General features: G+C 39.2%; 1 protein-coding gene across 3 annotated transcripts in view; it reads right to left on the bottom strand.

Annotated features, from left to right (window-relative positions):
- Positions 1–904: 904 nt before the first annotated feature.
- Positions 905–22,045, bottom strand: part of ing5a (inhibitor of growth family, member 5a) — a 62,928-nt gene continuing 41,787 nt past the window's right edge. For all 3 annotated transcript variants that reach the window (XM_059951085.1, XM_059951093.1, XM_059951102.1), the window contains 4 exons: positions 18,365–18,458; positions 7,445–7,580; positions 6,637–6,698; positions 905–5,341 (listed from right to left, as the gene is read on the bottom strand). In XM_059951085.1, the coding sequence (XP_059807068.1) occupies positions 5,302–5,341; positions 6,637–6,698; positions 7,445–7,580; positions 18,365–18,458 (332 nt within the window). In that variant the 3' untranslated portion in view covers positions 905–5,301. The remainder of the gene's footprint in view (positions 5,342–6,636; positions 6,699–7,444; positions 7,581–18,364; positions 18,459–22,045) is intronic.

Genomic DNA, 22,045 nt, shown 5'->3' with positions numbered 1-22,045 from the left:
GGGCCAACATGTCAGAATGGGAATGGTGATTGGCCACCAGGAAACTCATATACAGTGCTGACCTCTGGTGCTGCCGTTGTAGAGTTTGCAGGTTTCCTTTCACATCCCAAGATGGGCAGATGGGTTAACTGGCTATTGTCATGTGTCAATGACAGGCAGAATCTGGAGAAGTTTATGGGAAGGAAGAGAGAACCGGTGAGGGAAAACTGCAGGGGAATGAGATTATTCTATAAGCTGGCAGGGTCTAATGGCTGAAATGGTCTACCCTGTTATAAGGAAATAAAGCACAGTAAAAATCTGAGCTGTTTCTGTTATACTTGATACAACTGAAAATGGCATTGTATCCTTAACTCTACTTGCTATTTTTCAAAACCTTATGATTATCAAGCTGCTAGCTTGAATACTCTTAATGAACGTCTGTGATACTGTCCGATGTTCCAAACTGAACAGAGAATGGTTTGCTCAGATCATTGCAAACCCTCAGAGCACCACTGCAACTTACATTGGCACAAGATGATCAGTCCTATGCTGATCAAACATGCAAACACTGCAGAGAACAAAACAAACTGCTAGAGGAGCTTAGCAGATTAGGCAGCACCTGCAGAGGGAAATGAACGATCCATGTTTCGGGTTGAAACCCTCCATCCATAAGAGTCTGCCAGTTCAGGTAAAGGGGTTTGACCCAAAACATTGACTGCCAATCCAAATGAAGAGTCTGAATCCAAAATGTTGTCTGTTCGTTTCCCTGCTCAAATAGTACCTGACCCACTGAGTTCCTCCAGTATCTTGTTTGTGCACCAGGTTCCTGCATCTGCAGTCCTTTGTGACTAAACTGAACAAATCTCCTTAGGAGGCTGTACACATAATATTCAGACTTTACCACAATTATATTTAAAAGACAATACATTTTCCAAAAATACTTTATTTTGACACCATTACATCTAAAAATACAAATATACATTTTTTCCAAAAGTTCACAATCAATTTTTTAAAATCTATAATCCATATTTAGAGCAACTCTATACAGCAGATAAGGTATTTAGAACAACTCTATACAGCAGATGAGACCAGTGTTGATAGCTTAACTCATATTTCTTCTAAATGACATTCCAGACCCAAAAAATATTTATCTCTCTCAAACTGATCTGTACAGGGAAAAAGCTCACAGGACAAACAGCATCTTTGCCACCCTGGCTATAGACCAACAATGCAATCTTCACGGCTAAAGCATTTTCTTCAAACTATGTCATCTTAAAGATTAATTAAAAGCCCATCACACAGTTAATCCTGCTAATCTTGTTTTCATACCAAATACTGACTACAAACCAAATAGATTACAAAGAGTTTGTGAATAATTTTCTTACTAATTAAAGTGCTTTTAGACTTGTCTTAAGAGTTTTCTAGTTTTCCATAAAGGTCTTCTTCCCTTTCACAGAACTTTAAAGTCCAAGTGAGAAACCTATTATAGGATAACGAGAAAAATAATATATATTGTCATTGCTGTACTGCCATGTGAACACATAGCCTCAGACTAATAAGAATGGATTTAGAAGAAGGTCAGTTTCTGAATGGTTGGCCACTGACACTAATGAGAACATTTTGAAAAGGAAAAGTTAAAGGGGGATCATTAAAGCATTATTTTTTCAGAGTGGATAGAGTTTTCACTGGTAGCAGAGAGCAAGATTAAAAGCCATTGATGTGAAGTACATATCAACAATAAATAAGGAATTCAGTTAATAAAAAATTTTCTCTTTAAGAGTAGTGAGAATGTGAAACTATTATTGTTGGCTTTAGATCTGTTAGATGTATTAATGGGAAAGCTCGCTGAGCGTATTAGGAAGTTGGAAGAAAAGGAACTGGCTTGTGAAAAGCATGGAGTGGCTATTCTGAATAATTCTATGATTCCAAGAGGAGGCAATAGGGAAGCATAATTAAGAGTAATGTCACATTGGGAAAGTAAGAAAAATAGAATTCAAACAGTTACTATATATACATTTCTGAAATTTAATTGTGGTTTAGAAATATATTAGATTGAGAACATCAATCATCTCTAACAGGAGCTGAATTTCATTCCAAATAGAAGGGTAAAAATTGTTTAAAAATAAAATGGCATTCAAACATGACATTGCCAAATTACCCATACACTGAACCCTCTCAAGACATGTTGTTACATAAACAGATGCCCACTCCAACTGAATCAGGCAACAGTTGTTTACAAATCATTGAGAATTAGGATTTAACTTTTAAAATTTGTCCTGAAAGTACACCTTCAGGTTTACAGACATAACTGTTCAAATGGGCATTTCAGACTTAGACACAGATATCAGAGTTGCAAGTACTGAGTGGCTAAAAAGAAGAAATGAATACTGAGTCAGTAGCCAGATAAATGTGTTGAGATTGAAATTACTCTGTGAAAAAGATGGGTAGATGTTGACTGTGTATCAGTATCTTACTGTTCTTCAGTTAACAGGGGATATCCACTGGAAAACTGAAACCAATGTTCTGCTGACTTTATTAACAGTAAGCATTAAAACATGGACTCGTTTAAAGAAATTTAACAAAAATTATTAATAAAATCCAAAATAAAAATTACATTATCACTAGTTTATGAAATCATTAAAAATCAGGGATGAGAAAGTTATTTCACCTATCTGAGATATTTTCCCAGATCAGTGCAACCTCAAATTATTTCTGATTTATTTCTCTTACATATGCGGCTGTAGATTGTCCAATATTTTTATAATCACAGTTCAATAATACATTCTTCTTGATACCTGTTCTGATTACTTCCATTAATAGCTTCTAATACTACTACTCTTTGGCATATTTTCATACATCATCAGTACTATGCATTATGTAAATAATTCTCTGAACTGAATCCCACAATAACCACCTTTCTAAGCATACAATATTAGTTTTTCACACAAAGTGCTGGTGGAACACAACAGGCCAGGCAGCATCTATAGAAGTACAGTTGACATTTTGGGCCGAGACCCCGACGAAGGGTTTTGGCCCGAAATGTCAACTGTACTTCTCCCTATAGATGCCACCCGGTCTGCTGTGTTCCACCACCAGCATTTTGTGTGTGTTGCTTGAATTTCCAGCATCTGCAGATTTCCTCATGTTTGAGTATTAGTTTTTGCTATTTTTTTCATGTTATTGGGTATCTTCTCTTGGCGTGACCAAAATAGTTTCTCTTCTCAGCAGCATTTTTTGTGGTATGCTGCTCCAAACCATACACAATAGTGTGGGTGGGGATGGAGTCATCAATATGTATGTTCAATGTGAAGTCAATATCAGCAAGCTCTGGAATTGAGTTTTAGGCCAAAGCAATTTTCCAACCCAAATCATACAAATAATCTGCAGGATTAAATTTGTACAATGTAGTTCTGATTTGATATTATTTAATTAATCAGTTAAACACAAATTGCAGGCAGCAGCCTCACTTCTTCATTTCTGGTTTGGAGGAACTTTTTCCTAGAATGAGTACCCTGTGCAATGCTCAGAGACTCTTGCCACGTCTGGTCAGTATGGGTTCTTATATTTTTTTGCCTTCTGGAAGACTATTAAAAGAAAGACTACTCTCCCTAACTGTCTTGATAATCAGACATGATGCAGGAAAGATGTGTTTCATTATAAGGTGTCATTTATGAAACAATCAGCTAGAATCTGAAGCAACTAAGATGTACCCAATACAGCTTTCACAATCCATGTGGTTAATGGGTGGAATATTACCAGCCAAAGGGAGTAAATAGTTTCTAAATGATGTAGAATTTTTGCTAGTTAAATTATAGCCATAGTCCTGCAAGCAAATGATAATCCCACAGCCTCAATTTTAGTTCACCCTACCATGACCCACAGACTTAAGCAGAGTGCCGTCTGTACGATAAAAGTTGGTGAACCATATTTAGCAAACAGGAATTAAATATGCAGCCTTTTCAGGAGTTTAAATTCTAGATTTTTCTGCAAATGACAAGTTTCCACACGAAAGGCACTCGATTAATCAAAAATAACTAGAAGTGGAAGGCCATGTCCAATTGACTGACAGATTTATCATTCACTTGCAAAAAGCTAGAAATGCAAAGAACATCTATAAACATATTTCTGAAAGTTAACTCCACTGCTACATTATATTACTGTTTATTCACTGTGAGACGGAGTTCATAGTTGTGTTCAACAGGAAAAACAGGTTTATTTTATTTTGGTTTTAAGGTCTTCCTTCAATACTAAATAGGGTTAAGAATTATCAAAACTATTCAAATGTTTATATATACACGTATATATCTATATATATCACAAAACAAGTAGTATAAGGTGTATACACTGACAGCAGTGGTTTAAAATATCACATTCTTGAAACGTGGGCTCTTTGGTTTACAAATTACAATGTCAATAAAATACCTTCAGGAGTCTGTAAACCCTGCCACATAATCCTTTATGAAAATATCAAATGATTCTACGAACCACAATATTGCACAATAAATTGACATTCCTGTTTTCTTAAAACATATTTCGTCAAAGTATAAAGGTTTTTCTCTCATTATCACAATCATAACATTTCAGAAATCAGTGCACCTCCACTAATGATCAAATCCCTGTTCATACTAATACTTGCAAGCATATTTCCTTTCCTGAAGCAGCTTTAATATTAGGTAACATCAAATCCACAGCAACTGTTGCAGCCATGTGCAATCTGCTTATCTGCAAATGAGGTGCATATCTGATACCTTCCTGGGACCAGAGAGGGCAATAGTTGCTTTGGTTAATGGTACCTTCAATGTACAGAGACCTACAATATTATTTCTCCTTTGGCAGAACAGAGCTTTGTGCACCCAGCTTCAATGCTCTGGTATCAGTAATGTGTAGGGGATTAAACAATTCCCTGAACCCAATGCTTATTGCTGTCACTTTAATGAATTGATTTTTAAAAATATGAATTTCTACAATAGCTCTTTGTTCTCTAATTTCAACAAAAATCCCTATATATTTTCACACATCATTCCCATTCACACTCAGCTGACCCTGGAATGGATCTCATGAATTGGGAACCACTGTGGTCCAATTGTGTATCCTAGCTTAGTCAGTTATAGAAACCTTCAATGTCCAAATAAACTTTGTTTACATGGAAATTACACAAAGAAAATCTTAATGATTTTAATTAAACCAGCTGTAGGAATGAATTAATTCAAAGTACCCCTATAACACCCTCTCAGCTGGGTAACAAATTTATGGAAATTATATAAAATTGCCAAACTTTGAACAAAAAACACAGATGTTTAAGCCAATAAGTAGGTTCTAGCTTCATTTCTTTTTCCTTTCTTGGGTACATCGTGGGCAGAACCTGTAAGTAAACATGAAATGATGCTGTAAAATCAGAGTCCTTACTCATGTCTAGTACTGAATTTGTCAGTATCTTCTTCTGCCAAATTGCACTACTGTCACCCACCTTCACAAAATCTGCCTTCAGCTGAGGATGACAAAAAGTATACTACATTTAGGAAGACAAAGAGTACCTCTTTTTTTTTGTGAAAAGGAGTTAGTATAAGAAAGTCTTGATACAATTGTACAACTCTTAAATGGGACCATACCTGGGTTACTGAAAACCATTTTGGTTTCTGCATCAAAAAGAATATACTTGTATTAGAGGCAATGTAATTATAGTTTACTAAATTTTGATTCCTAGTGTTGGCCAGAAAGAAATACAATCAGTGAACAGGAATGGAGGTGGTCATTTGTGGGACCGTCCTTGCAACTGTCATTTAGTGAACTGTTCATTAAATTGATTCTTGCTATGGGATAACTTCATCAGAGCAAACTGAACATGAAACCAAGGAGTTTCTGCTAATGATCTGCTAAACCCGAGAACATTCTCAGATAAGAAACTGTTTATTATGTAAAATGGCAGGTTTGCAGAAATAATCTCGTCATCTGAGCCCAGTGTCTGGGTACCTGGTTTGACTGCTTTGAACCAGTCAGAGCTGAAAAGAACAAAAGAAGTCACCAAAAGCACTAAGTTGAAGATGAAAGCCATAAAGCAATATTAATATAGCCCTGGGCTACATCCAATGAAAATCTGACACAGGTCAGTCAGATGACCTTGAGCCAACAAAACTGACACATCAAAAAAACCTGATGAGGAAAAGTATAAAAGTAGAGGACTTTAGGAGCTCAGGCGGCGACAACCTTCCGAAAACCAACCGTCACAGATCTGGAGGATGCCACATTGGACACTAACAACATTGGACTCAAGATAGGGGTCAGATATTTAGGACTGAGGTCAATCAATTTATTCAGTCACTCGGCACATTGTGAATCTTTAAAGTTCTCTTCCCAAGAGGACTGTGGTTGCACAGTCACTGAGCATATTCAAAACTGATCATCTAAGTTTGTGATATAGGGATTCAGACAAAACGTTATGAATGACAGAACAGGCTCAAAACACTGTCTGACCTACTTCAACTTCTGATGTTTATAAGTCCATAGCAAATGTCACTTCCAATAGTAGCTATGAACCGAGATTGTCTTGATAAGAGTATCAAGTTTAACTGTTGCCAAAAAATCACTGCGATTTTCAGTTGGAGAACTTTCAGTTTCTGAACAGATTGTAAAATACTTATGCTGACTATTCTTACTTACCATTTCCCCTTTGGTTTTGTTGCGAGGTCCACACAAGCAAAGTGAAACCACTCAATTGGGCACTGATTAAAATAAAACAACATCCATGACTCAATCAGCTATCTGCCTCATTCCTGCACATTCCAGAAAAAAAAATCTCATTCATCTTAAAAAGCACAGCAAAATCCCATTGCTAACTGTTTCGAGTTGCATTTTGCTTAGAGGTATTAAGTAATGGTCTCACAGCATCTACTCTTGTGACTTAAAAACCATCAGTAAGCACATAATGGTGTAAAGTGAAGACAGCCAGATGAAGGAGACTCTGCAAATATCCTTACAGCATATAGCTACATCTAGTGTTGAGAACAACATATGTATAAGGATCCTAAACTGGATCCCCTGCTCACATACTTGGTTCAAGACAGATACATCACATACAACAGAACAAAACAATCATTAGAAAATCCTTACAAATGTGCAAGAGAAAAATGGCTGGCGCACAGCCTGGTAAGGATGCAATCATTCTTTCCACCCAATCAGTCTCCAACTGATAGTGAAATTTTAAAACCAAGGGTTTTTTTTTTCAAAATAACATCAAAGGATCTCCTTATAAGCAAATATGTTATTACAATGTCATACATCTCCCTCTTGCAAAAGTTGAACACAGGCAAACTCCCAAAAAAGGTGTTGGTTCAAGAATTTCAATAGTCTGCAACTAACTCTCCAGACATAAGGAACAGTATCATTAACAAAAATTGTTTTAAGATGTATTGGCAATATCAAATACAATTAAAAATCACAATTCAGCCAAACCAAATCAGACACTTACATCTGGGTTATCACAGCCAATCATTTCTCCGTAAGAAACTTGATGACACAAACAATAGGTGGGTTCATTGGGGTCAACTGGCATGTCCAAAACATCAGATGGGTGCATCTTCAGAATGGAGTCAGAGTACTCTGCCCTGGAAAAGAAAGAATGAAAATCATCCAACTAGGCTTTGCAGAATAAATAAAAATGGATTTTAATCATCTTTTCTTTATAATGTGCCTGAATATAAAATTTAGATCATAAATACTCTTTATTTGTCACTGGTGTAATACATCGACGTGAAGGCTAAGTCTAGCCAAACAATTTATGGAGGAATACAGAATGGGAATCGGCCCTTTGGACTACTGAGTCCACTTTGGATGTCAGACACTTACTTTGCACTAAAACTACACGCCGGGGACAATTTTAAAGGCCAACTGACCTACGGACTACACATTTTTGGAATATGGGAGGAAAGCACAGCAGTTGCGGCAAGAACGTGCAAACTCCACATAGCACCTGCAGTCAGGACTGAATCCAAGTGTGAACCAGATATGCTAACCTCATAGATGCTGCTATAGCAATGCCGAAAGGAAACATGGTAACAATGAAATTGAATGGCTGTTGTTTGTGCACTTAACCCTAGAAGTGAGATCTTTTAGTCACAGAGTTAATGCAGTCAGCACAGGTGAAGTAGATATTCATAGAAAATCATACCTCATTTCAGTGGACAACGACATTCATTTCTAGCTGCTGAAAGCACAGAAGAGCATGCGGTGGAGCACCACCACCGGGTTTCTCAGAGCGATTGATTATCTCTATATAGGATTTGATTGTAAACCAACAAAACCGGCTTTCATTTATGAATCAGAATCAGGTTTATTATCACCAACATATCTCGTGAAATTTGTTAACTTAGCGGCAGCAGTACAATGAAATACATGATAAATACAGAAATAAATACAAGGATTATATTAAGTATATATATTAAATATTTAAATCAAAAATAGTAGTGCAAGAACAGAAATAACTTCTAAAAAGTTAGGTAGTATTCATGGGTCAATGTCCATTTAGGAATCGGAAGACAGAGGGAAAGAAGCTGTTCCAGAATCACTGAGTGTGTGCCTTCAGACTTCTGTACCTCCTTCCTGATGTTAACAATGAGAAGAGGGCATGTCCTGGGTGATGGGGATCTTTAATAATGGACATCACCTTTCTGAAGCATCACTCCTTGAAGGTGTCTTGGATACTACGGAGGCTAGTACTCAAGATGGAGCTGAATAATTTTACAACTTCCTGTAGCTTCTATCGATCCTGTGCAGTAGCCCTCCTCCCTCGCACACCAAATGATGATGCAGCCTGTCAGAATGCTCTCCGTAGTATATCTGTAGAAGTTTGAGTGTTTTAAGTGACAAACCCAATCTCTTCATCTCCTGATGAAATACAATCGGCCCTCCTTATCCGCAGATTCTGCAAGTCTGAATTCAACCAACTGCGAATCACAAAAACCAGGAAGTGCTCTTCCAGCACTTGTTGTTCAAGCATGTACAGACTTTTTTTCTTGTCATTATTCCCTAAACAATGCAGTATACCAACCATTTTACATAGCATTTACATTGTATTAGGTATTATAAGTAATCCAGAGATGATTTAAAGTATATGGGAGGATGTGCGTGGGTTATCGTGCATCAGGATTGAAAAACATCGGAAGTTCTCTTACTAAGTAAGTCGGAACAAGTACATCCGGTGTTATTTAGCGTCAGTTAGTCAAACGTTTGTCTTAGTATATAGTATATATTTTACCTTTCTATGCATATAAAACACTTAAGAACGTATGTTTCAGCGCCGGGCTTGGGTACGGAAGTTCCTGAGTTCAACCCAGTAACAGATCGCTCTCCACCATGCCAGGTTGATGTGGAGGATCAAAAACCCAAAACCCAAAAACTAAACCACTGCATTGCTTAGTAATAATTGTAGCTTTCATCGGGGCAGGGCCTTTCTCACTTTATTCTTTAAAATTGTTCTGATTGTTGACCGACGTAGCCTTAACGCTTTTCCAATGACCGGTGGCGTTTCACCTGTTTCCAATCGATTTATTATTTCCACTTTATTTTCAATTGTGAACGTGTTTATTTTTGTGAACTGAAACACTGTGCATTCAGAGCTCTGGTGCAGGGTCCTAATGTCCACCACACTGAGACAGGTTGAATAAGGTCTGGGGTTCCGCTGGGTCCTAAGGTCCACCAGATTGAATAAGGGACTTGAGCATCCACGAATTTTGGTAAACGCGAGGGGTCCCGGAACCAATCCTCCGCGGATAAGGAGGGCCGACTGTATAGCCACTGTCTTGCCTTCTTTATAGCTGCATCAATCTGTTGAGACCAGGTTAGATCCCCAGAGATATTGACAGCCAGGAACTTGAAATTGCTCACTCTCTCCGCTTCTGATTCCTCCACGAGGATTGATCTATGTTCCCTTATCTTAACCTTTTTGAAGTTTACAATCAGCTCTTTTGTCTTGCTGAAGACCAATTTCAGTCCAATATATATGTATCTCATAATTCTCTTCAAAACATCAATGTGAAGATGTGAAAATGTTGCTGCTCAAGTGAATATAAATCACTTTACCTGTCAGTACTGTCATAAGGTACAATATTCCCGGGCCGCTCTCAGGCACAAGAAACATTCAGTTTACTTTATCTAGTATTGTGGAAAGGGGAAACCAACAACTTGAAATCTGGTTTAGAAACATAGAACATAGGTGCAGGAGCAGGCCATTCGGCCCTTCAAGCCTGCACCACCGTTCAGTATGATCACGGCTGACCATCCAACTCAGAACCCTGTACCTGCTTTCTCTCCATACCCCCTGATCCCTTTAGCCACAAGGGCCATATCTAACTTCCTCTTAAATATAGCCAATGAACCGGCCTCAACTGTTTCCTGTGGCAGAGAATTCCACAGATTCACCACTCTCTGTGTGAAGAAGTTTTTCCTCATCTCGGTCCTAAAAGGCTTCCCCTTTATCCTTAAACTGTGACCCCTTGTTCTGGACTTCCCCAACATCGGAAACAATCTTCCTGCATCTAGCCTGTCCAATCCCTTTAGAATTTTATACGTTTCAATAAGAACTCCCCTCAATCTTCTAAATTCTAGTGAGTATAAGCCTAGTCGATCCAGTCTTTCTTCATATGATAGTCCCGCCATCCCAGGAATCAATCTGGTGAACCTTCTTTGTACTCCCTCTATGGCAAGAATGTCTTTCCTCAGATTAAGGGACCAAAACTGCACACAATACTCTAGGTGCGGTCTCACCAAGGCCTTGTACAACTGCAGTCGAACCTCCCTGCTCCTATACTCGAATCCTTTTGCTATGAATGCCAACATACCATTTGCCTTTTTTACCGCCTGCTGTACCTGCATGCCCACCTTCAATGACTGGTGTACAATGACACCCAGGTCTCGTTGCACCTCTCCTTTTCCTAATTGGCCACCACTCAGATCTGTTTTCCTGTTCTTGCAACCAAAGTGGATAACCTCATATTTATCCACATTAAATTGCATCTACCATGAATTTGCCCACTCACCTAACCTATCCAAGTCACCCTGCATCCTCTTAGCATCCTCCTCACAGCTAACACCACTGCCCCAGCTTCGTGTCATCTGCAAACTTGGAGATGCTGCATTTAATTCCCTCGTCTAAATCATTAATATATATTGTGAACAACTGGGTTCCCAGCACTGAGCCTTGCAGTATCCCACTAGTCACTGCCTACCATTCTGAAAAGGCCCGGTTTACTCCCACTCTTTGCTGCCTGTCTGCCAACCAATTCTCTATCCACATCAATACCATAGCCCCAATACCGTGTGCTTTAAGTTTGCACACTGATCTCCAGTGTGGGACCTTGTCAAAAGCCCTTTGAAAATCTAAATATACCACATCCACTGGCTCTCCCCTATCCACTCTACTAGTTACATCTTCAAAAAATTCTATAAGATTCGTCAGACATGATTTTCCTTTCACAAATCCATGCTGACTTTGTCCAATGATTTCACCTCTTTCCAAATGTGAGGTTATCACATCTTTGATAACCGACTCTAGCATTTTCCCCACCACCGATATCAGACTACAATTCCCTGGTTTTTTTCTCCCTCCTTTTTTAAAAAGTGGGGTTACCTCTTTTGTGAAAATTTTGCCAATCTTGCATATAATATAAAACAGAGTCTGGTACAATGGTCACCTCTATCTATGTCTTTGGTAGGTCATATTAATGTTGTTAAAATGTATGTTCTCCCTAAACTTTTATACTTATTTCAATCAATCCCAATTTTTATTCCTAAATCTTTTTTAGATTCCTTAGACTATTATTTTGTCATATCTGTGGAAGAATAAGCGCTCTAGAATTAATAAAGTCTATCTCCAAAAACCTAAAAAAGAGGGTGGCATGGCTTTACCTAACTTTCGTTTATATTATTGGGCAGCCAATATACGTTGTGCTACCTTTTGGTCTTTTTTCCATGGCCAACCCGAGTGCCCTAATTGGGTGGCAATGGAGTTGAGCTCCACTAAAGAACTATCTATCTCTGCACTTCTTGGCTATGTACTCCCTAGTAGTTTGTCCAGATTAATAGTTAATCCTCTTGTTAGACACACTTTGCGTATTTGGGCTCAGTTTAGGAAATTTTCTGGTTTCCATGGTTTTTCCGTTTCCAGCCCTGTCGTACATAATCACCTTTTTCTACCCACTACGTATGACTCAGCATTCCATGATTGATATAGGAAGGGCATTAGACATTTTGAAGATTTTATTGATAATTGCTTCGCTTCTTTCCAACAGCTCTCTGCTAAGTTCAATCTGCCCAATGCTCATTTTTTTAGATATCTCCAAATTAGACACATTATTGTTCCTTTAATCCCTAACTTCCCTGAAATGCCTGAGAAAAATGTTATGGACATTTTTCTTTCCATTAATCCACTAGGTAAAGGTTTAATATCAAGTATTCAAGATAAATTAGCAACCTTACGACGTGCCCCTGTGGATAAAATTAAAATGGCATGGGAGCAGGATTTAAATTCCTCCTTATCTGATGAGACTTGGGACTCGATTCTCAAATCGGTTAATACAGCCTCTCTTTGTGCTCGCCATTGCCTCTTACTGTTTAAGATTGTTCATAGAGCCCATATGTCTAAATCTAAACTATCTCGATTTTACCCTAACATGTCTGCTTTGTGATAAATGCAAAAGGGGCGAGGCCTCTCTCATTCATATGTACTGGTTTTGTCCCAGCTTGGAGAAATTTTGGAAAGATGTCTTTATAACATTATCGTATATTCTGAATCACCATCTAGAACCAAACCCTTTAATTGCTCTGTTCGGTTTCTGGGGTGAGACAGATTTACGTCTGAGTTCGTCTAAGTGTCGAATATTATCATTTGCCTCTCTCCTGGCCAGACGTTTACGCGTGCTCAATGGCTTAATGATATTATGGCCTGCTTGGACCTTGAAAAAATTCATTATTCAATTCTTAATTCGGACTTAAAGTTCCATAAGGTCTGGGGACATTTTATTGAGTACTTTCATAACCCTCCTACTAACTAAGGTTTTTTTTTTGGTCCCTTGCTTTCAGCTCCTTTTTCTTTTGGTAGTAGGCATTAATATCTTCTGTTGCTAAGTGTATTCACAGTTTGGGGGTTTGATTGTCCTGATTTATATTCTCTATATTGTGTTGTGGGTGGTCTGGAGTTTCCTTTTTTTGTTTTGTGTTGTGGGGCTTGGGGAGGACACTAATTTTACTTGTCTTCAATTTGGGTGCTTTTTCAATTATCTTTCTCTGTATCAGATTGTTATTGTATGCTTATTTTTGCACTGTATCAATGTCCTTCATTTTGATCTGGGGTATTTTTTTTATCTGTAGTTATGTAGAAAATGTATAAAAAAACTAATAAAAAAAAAAGTGGGGTTACATTAGCCACCCTCCAATCCTCAGGAACTAATCCAGAATCTAAGGAGTTTTGAAAAATTATCACTAATGCATCCACTATTTCTTGGGCTACTTCTTTAAGCACTCTGGGATGCAGACCATCTGGCCCTGGGGATTTATCTGCCTTTAATCCCCTCAATTTACCTAACACCACTTCCCTACTAACATGTATTTCCCTCAGTTCCTCCATCTCACTAGACCCTCGGTCCCTTACTATTTCCAGAAGATTATTTATGTCCTCCTTAGTGAAGACAGAACCAAAGTAGTTATCCAATTGGTCTGCCATGTCCTTGTTCCCTATGATCAATTCACCTGTTTCTGACTATAAGGGACCTACATTTGTCTTGACCAATCTTTTTCTTTTCACTTATCTATAAAAGCTTTTACAGTGTTTTTTATGTTCCCTGCCAGCTTTCTCTCATAATCTTTTTTCCCTTTCCTAATTAAGCACTTTGTCCTCCTCTGCTGGACTCTGAATTTCTCCCAGTCCTCAGGTGTGCCACTTTTTCTGGGTAATTTATATGTTTCTTCTTTGGACTTGATACTATCCCTAATTTCCCTTGTCAGCCTTTATTCTTTTGCCAAACTGGGATGAACAATCGTTGTAGTTCATCCATGCGATCTTTAAATGCTTGACATTGCATATCCACCGTCAACCCTTTAAGTATCATTTGCTAGTCTATCTTAGCTAATTCACGTCTCATACCTTCAAAGTTACCCTTTTTTAAGTTCAGAACCTTTGTTTCTGAATTAACTATGTCACTCTCCATCTTAATGAAGAATTCCACTATATTATGGTCACTCTTACCCAAGAGGCCTCGCACGACAAGACTGCTAACTAACCCTCATTGCTCAATACCCAATCTAGAATGGCCTGCTCTCTAGTTGGTTCCTTGACATGTTGGTTCAGAAAACCATCCTGCATACATTCCGAGAAATCCTCTTCCTCAGCATCTATATGTAGATTGAAGTCACCCATTATAACTGGGTGTATTGCACGCATTTCTAATTTCCTGTTTAATGCCATCCCCAACCTCACTACTACTGTTAGGTGGCCTATACACAACTCCCACCAGCGTTTTCTGCCCCTTAGTGTTATGCAGATCTAATCAAAACTATGACCTCAGCTAAGGAGCCTCAAGCTCATAGCCTCTGCTACTGTCAATTAATGAAATCAATCCAACATTATAAATAGTATACAAACAAGCTGGATGAACTCAGCAGGTCAAGCAGCATCTGTTGAAATCAGCAGTCAACGTTTTAGGCCGAGACCCTTCGTCAGGACCAAAACGTTGACTGCTCATTTCAACGGATGCTGCCCGACCTGCTGAGTTCAACTAGCTTGTTTGTATGTGTTGATTTGACCACAGCATCTGCAGCGTACTTTGTGTTTATTATAAATAGTGTCATGTTGATACTGAGGGCAGATGGAATACAGCATAGGGAAATATGGGATTTTGCACTTTGGTATGAAAAATAAAGGCGTAGACTATTTTCTAATTTAAATGGGAAGGAAATTTAGAAATAGAGTTGTAAAGGGTCTTGGGAGCCCTAGTACACCAGTCCCTGAAGGTTGACATGCAGGTTGAGTCAATAGTAAAAAAAGGCAAATACAGCATTAGCAATCATTTCAGGAAGTCTAGAATATAAAAAGCAAGAATGTACTACTGAGGATTTATAAGGCATTGGTCAGACTGCATTTGGAATACCACTGGGAAATTCTGGGACTTGTATTGAAGGAAGAATGTGCTGGTTGGAAGTTCACAAGAACGACCCCAAAAATGAAGGGGAATATATGAGAAGTGTTGGATGTTTCTGGGCCTGTATTCTGAGTTCAGAAGGATTAGGGAAGATCACAATGAAACCTACCTAATTCTGACAGGCCTTGTGGAAAAGAGGATTCCATTGGTAGGACAGTCTAAGATCTGAGGCCACAGCCTTAGAATAAAGGGGTGTCCTTTCAAAACTGAGATGAGGAGGAATGTCTTTAGCCATGAGGAGGTAAATATGTGGAATTCATTGCCAGAGAGGGGTGCAGAGGCCTAAATATTGCCTTCAATAGGGAAATTTTTCAACCAGTGGAGTTGAAGAACATCAGCCATGCTTGAATGGTGGTGCAGACTTGATGGGCTGAATGGCCTAATTCTGCTCCTACATTCTATGATCTTTTCACAGTTACAAGGCATTTCAAAATCCTTCAGTTAAGAAGTAGTGGCCACGAGATGTTGGCAGGCTGGGCTCAACAAATGATGTAGGTTGATGGCTCTTCATATGCTGTTTAAGGATCACGGCCTCAGATCTGATAAAAAAGTTCATGTTTCACTAAGCCACAGTGAGTCCCACCCTTCTATATACATCAAGCACATGGATAGTCTATACAGTAGGAACTTAAAAGCATTGCAAAAAAATGTATATGGTAGCTCAGAAAATCTTCCAAATCTACTCAGAGGACTGATGAACCGATATTGGTTCCATTCCGTGGCCAACGTTCCTAAATTCCCGTCTACGTTCATGTTCAACCACAATATCTGTATGCAAGTCGCTCAAGGTCTAACATGATAATTTTCTGAAGCCAGAGGAAATGCTTCAAGGCTATCCTCAAAGCCTCCTTGGTATCCTCACCATCTCATGGTAATTCCCTGCCCAAGACCACTAAAGTGGTGGAGAAGAATCCAGGAAGTCCTTGAGCACATCCAGCCTCATGTGTAAGCATGCACAAAGAGTAGAAGTGTGAATCCATTCAACCCTATCACATATCCAGGCATCAAAATGCTCCGTACAGTGGCATGCAAAAGTTTGGGTACCCCTGATCAAAATTTCTGTTACTCAGAATAGCTAAGCGAGTAAAAGATGACCTGATTTCCAAAAGGCATAAAGTTAAAGATGACAGATTTCTTTAATATTTTAAGCAAGATTACTTTTTTATTTCCAACTTTTAGTTTCAAAATAACAAAAAAGGAAAGGGGACCGAAACAAAAGTTTGGGCATCCTGCATGGTCAGTTCTTAGTAACATCCCCTTTGGCAAGTATCACAGCTTGTAAATGCTTCCTGTAGTCAGCTAAGAGTCTTTCCATTCTTTTTTGAGGGATTTTCGCCTATTCTTCCTTGCAAAGGCTTCTAGTTCTGTGAGATTCTTGGGCCCTCTTGCATGCACTGCTCTTTTGAGGTCTATCCACAGATTTTTACTGATGTTTAGGTTAGGGGACTGTGAGGGCCATGGCAAAACCTCCAGCTTGCGCCTCTTGAGGCAGTCCATTGTGGATTTTGAGGTGTGTTTAGGATTATTATTCTGTTGTAGAAGCCATCCTCTTTTCATCTTCAGCTTTTTTACAGACGGTGTGATGTTTGCTTCCAGAATTTGCTGGTAATTGAATTCATTCTTCCCTCTACCAGTGAAATGTCACCCGTGCCACTGGCTGCAGCACAAGCCCAAAGCATGATCGATTCACCCCCGTGCTTAACAGTTGGAGAGGTTTTCTTTTCATGAAATTCTGCACTTTTTCTCCAAACATACCTTTGCTCATTGCGGCCAAAAATTTCTACTTAAACTTCATCAGTCCACAGGACTTGTTTCCAAAATGCATCAAGCTTGTTTGGATGTTCCTTTGCAAACTTCTGACGCTGAATTTTGTGGTGAGGACACAGGAAAGGTTTTCTTCTGATGACTCTTCCATGAAGGTCATATTTGTGCAGGTGCCGCTGCACAGTAGAACAGTGCACCACCACTCCAGAGTCTGCTAAATCTTCCTGAAGGTCTTTTGCAGTCAAGCAGGGGTTTTGATTTGCCTTTCTAGCAATCCTACAAGCAGTTCTCTCGGTCAGTTTTCTTGGTCTTCCAGACATTCACCGTTCCTGTTAACTGTAATTTTTTAAATACATTATGAACTGAGGAAACGGCTACCTGAAGACACTTTGCTATCTTCTTATAGCCTTCTCCTGCTTTGTGAGCATCATTTATTTTAATCTTCAGAGTGCTAGGCAGCTGCTTAGAGGAGCCCATGCCTGCTGATTGTTGGGACAAGATTTGAGGAATAAGGGTATTTATAAAGCTTTGAAAGTTGCATCACCTGGCCTTTCCTAATGATAACTGTAAACAAGCCATAGTCCGAACAAGCTAATTAAGGTCTGAGACCTTGGTAAAAGTTATCTGAGAGCTCAAATCTCTTGGGGAGCCCAAACTTTTGTAAGGTGCTCTTTTCTTTTCTCCCCACTCTAAAATTGTACAAAACAAAAAATAATACACTAATCTTGCTTAAAATGTTGAAAATGTTTCACCTTTAACTTTATGACTTTTGGAGATCAGTTCATCTTCTATTCACTTAACTACTCACAGTAACAGAAATTCTGACCAGGGTGCCCAAACTTTTGCAACCCACTGTATGTGATAGACTCACAGAACTCATCAGTCATCCTTAGGACCTTCCTAAAAATCAGACTGTAGTCATTCTGGTATTGCCACAGTAACTTGTTAATGACAGCACTAATTGGCTTAAACTGATAGCACATTGTGAATATGCACAACCCTGTAAATTGCTTCATCTGGTACATAAATAAAATGACCAGAATAGTATTTTGAACCCTGAAGCTTTAGATATTAGTACACACTCCTTTTTGTTGTTTTTTTCAAGGCCACACAGATACACTAATTCAGTTGTATATTCTGAAACACAGAAAGAACAATCTCCTTAAATATATAAACATTTGTTCAAAGTCTGAGGAAATGATCTGAAGAGAGAGAAATGTACCAAAAACACATGAACTAACACATTTGGAATGCAGACACCACCATACATGCTAGTCTACAATATAACAAAACAGCAGTGAGACAAGATCATTTAAAATTCAGGTATCTCCCATAATCCAGGAATATTTTGAAATTATAGAATAGATAGGGGAGGATTATGGGGATGAAACATGCAGATGAACAATACTACTGCTTGTAACATGTATGCAACTTACCCCCCTTTCTGCTTCTTCTTCTTCGGAACATCTTCATCAGCTCCACGTCTGCCACGGCCTCTAGAGCCCCTCTTGTCTTTTTGCCCTCTGCCTTCTAAATGGAGGAAGATTTGCAGACAAATGAACTAAATACGTAGCTCCATTTCACTCAGTTTTAGCACTATAAGCTAATGTGAAAGTCACCAAAAAATACATATTTGAATCTCCCCATTAGTCCTTTTTTTAAGAAAGTATTCCTTTTCCATTTTACATGTGGAGAGTTCACTAAGCGCAGTGGAAAGAGAAGTATTACTTAACTTTGCATTTGTTTGGGTTAAATGCAGCTCTGAACAATCAGTAGGTGGCACGCCAACCCTGAGTTTGCTAGCAAACTTAAGATTTTCACTTTGTTTCACCGTTGGTTTATTTTCAGAATTACAGAATGACTAAATGTAGGAGCATTTCCAAGAGGCCAAAGTTCAAAATAAATTTATCAAAGTACGTACCATATAGCACCCTGACATTCATTTTCTTGCAGACATTGACAGTAGAACAAAGAAAAACAAAAGAATCAAAAACTGCACACAATCATTGTGCTAAATGAATAACTACAAATACTGAGTTGCAGAGTCCTTGAGGTTGAGCTCATATGTTGTGGAATCAGTTCAGAGTTGAGGTGAGTGAAGTTATCCACACTGAATCAGGAGCCTGATGATTGAAAGGCAATTAACTGTTCCTGATTTTGGTCATGTAGGACCTAAGGCTACAGTACCTCCTTTCCAATAGCAGCAGCAGCAAAAAGAGAGTGTGGCCTAGGTGATGGATGCTGCTTTGTTGTGGCAGCACTCCTTGGAGATGCCCTCAGGTGGGGTGGGGATGGACTGTGGTGTGTCCACTAATTTTTGTAGGCTTTTCCATTCTTGGACATTGCCATTTTGATACCACGCTGCGATGCAACCAGTCAGGATACTCTCCACTGTACATCTATAGATATTTGTCAAAGTTTTAGATGTTATGCTGAATCCGTGCAAATTTCTAAGAAAGTAGAGGCAATGTTGTGCCTTCACTGCAACGGCAATTACATGCTGGTCCAAGGACAGATCCTTTGATTTAGTAACACCAATGAATTTAAAGTTACTGGCCCTCTCTACCTCCAACCCCCTAATGAGGACGGAACCTCCTTTTTCTTCCTCCTATAGTCAATACTCAGCTCTTTGCTTTGCTGACACTGATGAGAGGTTGTTACAGCACAGTTCAACCAGATTTTCGATCTCCCTCCTATCTGGTGATTCGTCATCATCTTTGATTTGGCCAACCACCTTAAATATGGCATTGGTGCTGTACTTAGCTTTGCATCCATAAGTTTAAAGCGAGTTGAGCAAGGGGCTAAGCACATAACCTTGTGGTGCACCTGTGCTGATGGTGATTATGGAGATGTTGTTAACTTTCCATACTAACTGGGGTATGGAAGCGAGGACATCAAGGATCCAGTTGTACAAGGAGGTATTAAGGCCTATTGATTGGTTTTGAGGGGATGATGGTGTTAAATGCCAGCTGCAGTCAACGAAAAACATCTTAATGTATGCACCTTCACTGTCCAGATGTGCCAGAGCTGAGGGAAGTGTCAATGAACTGGTATCTGCTGTTGACTTACTACATCAGTAAGCAGATCCAAATCACTCCTCAGGCTGGAGTTACTATGCTTCACTACCAACCTCTCAATGTACTTCCATCGCCATGGATGCAAGTACTACTGAATGATAGTCATTGAGGGAGGTTATCATGTTCTGATTGGGCACTGGTATGATTGAAGCCTGCTTGAAGCTGAAATGAGAAGTTAAAAATGTCAGTAAACACTCCAGCTAGTTGATTAGCACAGATGCTCAGAAAAGTACAACATCAGGGGCAGATGCTTTCTCTGGGTTCAGACAGGATGCTCTCATGTTGGCCTCAGAAACTGAAATCACAAGGTTGTCGGGGCTGTGGGAGTTCGTGAAGGTGTCCCCCCCATGTTCTTTTTGTCAAAACAAGCATAAAAGGAATTGAGCACATCTGGGAGTGAAACCTTGTTGCAACATACTGTATGTTGCTTAGTTTTACTTTCTAGATAGTGATAGCATTCAAGTCCTGCCACAGCTGTCAAGCTTCCTTCTGTGACTCAAGTTTGATTGGAAATTGCCAGTTCACATGAGAGGTGGCTTTCTGGAGGTCACACTTGGACCTCTTGTACTTTCCTGGGTTGCCAGTCCTGAATACTACTGACCAGATTCTGGTTGGGAAAGAATCGGAATGATGTTGTATGGACAAATTCATCCACAAGTGTCTTTATAAGTCCATTCAGATCCTCTGATGAACACAGTCCAGCATACTGACTCAAAGCAATCGACAGCCACTCCTCTGCCTCCCATGATCATCTCTTTGTTGAATTTAGCTCTGGTGCCTTGCTCTTTAGCCTCTGCCTGTCTGCAAGTAAGAGGAGGACAGCCAGATGATCAGATTTCCCAAAACGCTGTCTGGGGATAGACATTCCTGATGGCAATGGAGCAGTGGAAGAGTGTGTTGGGTCCTCTGGTACTGCAGGTGATGTGATGGTAGTTACACAGTGACTTCTTCAAGCAAACCTGATGTCTTTGGCAAGATTGTGGAAGGCATTAAGATAGGCTGTTTCATGTTTGTGAATCATAGCAAATAATGACACTTAAACAAAAAGCACAATCTGAGGACTCAATTTTGGTTTGGCATGTTGTTGTTCACTTCAGTTGTTTGCATGATTATGTTTTCTATCTTTTGCTTGTGCATCAGGTGTTTCTCTTTTATCTTTATTTTCTTTTTTTTCTTTAATTGAGTTCTTTCAGGTTTTTTGCTTTGTGGCTACCTGTGAGCAAACACATCTCAAGGCTGTATAATTTACACATTCCTTGATAATACATGTAATTTGAATCTTTGAAATTTCTGGTAGGTTTTGATATCTGGTTGCTTCCCAAAAAAAATTATGGCCTTTGAAGACAGAGTAAGTTCGAAAATCAAGTTTAAATACTTTCCAAAGAGTTCTGGTTAACCGAAAATTTCAACACAATATTTCATAATTACTCCAGATAGGTCTGAAATGGTCTTCCATGATACTCTTCATCAAATGCAGCTTGGCATTCAATACTATCATCCTCTCAGAACTAATCAATAAGCCTTAAGACCTTGCCTCGATACCTCCTTGTGCAATTGGGTCCTGTATTTCCTCACTTACAGACCCCAGTCAGTTTGTATTGGCAAAAACATCACCTCCACAATCTCCATCAGCACAGGAGCACCCCAAGACTGTGTGCTTAGCCCTCTGCTCTACTCACTTTATATTTATCAGTGTGAGCCTAAGCATAGCTTCAATACAATATGTAAGTTTGCTGACGATAGCGCTGTCATTGGCCGAATCAATGGTAAATCAATAGTGATGAATCAGCATACAGGAGCAAGGTTGAAAATCTGGCTGAGTGGTGCCACAGCAACCTCTCACTCAATGTCAGCAAAACCAAGGAGATCATTATTGACACTAGGAGGAGGAAACTGGAGGTAATTGAGCTAGTCCACATTGGGGAATCAGAGGTGGAGAAGGTCAGCAACTTTAAATTCCTTGGGGTTATTATTTCAGAGGATCTGTCCTGAGTCCAGCATGCAAGTGCCATTACAGAGAAAGCATGGCACCACCTCTAC

Source organism: Hypanus sabinus, chromosome 2 (assembly GCF_030144855.1).
Source record: "Hypanus sabinus isolate sHypSab1 chromosome 2, sHypSab1.hap1, whole genome shotgun sequence".
Taxonomy (NCBI): domain Eukaryota; kingdom Metazoa; phylum Chordata; class Chondrichthyes; order Myliobatiformes; family Dasyatidae; genus Hypanus; species Hypanus sabinus.
The sequence above is the reverse complement of the archived record's forward strand: the minus strand, read 5'-3'. Positions and strand labels throughout refer to the sequence as shown.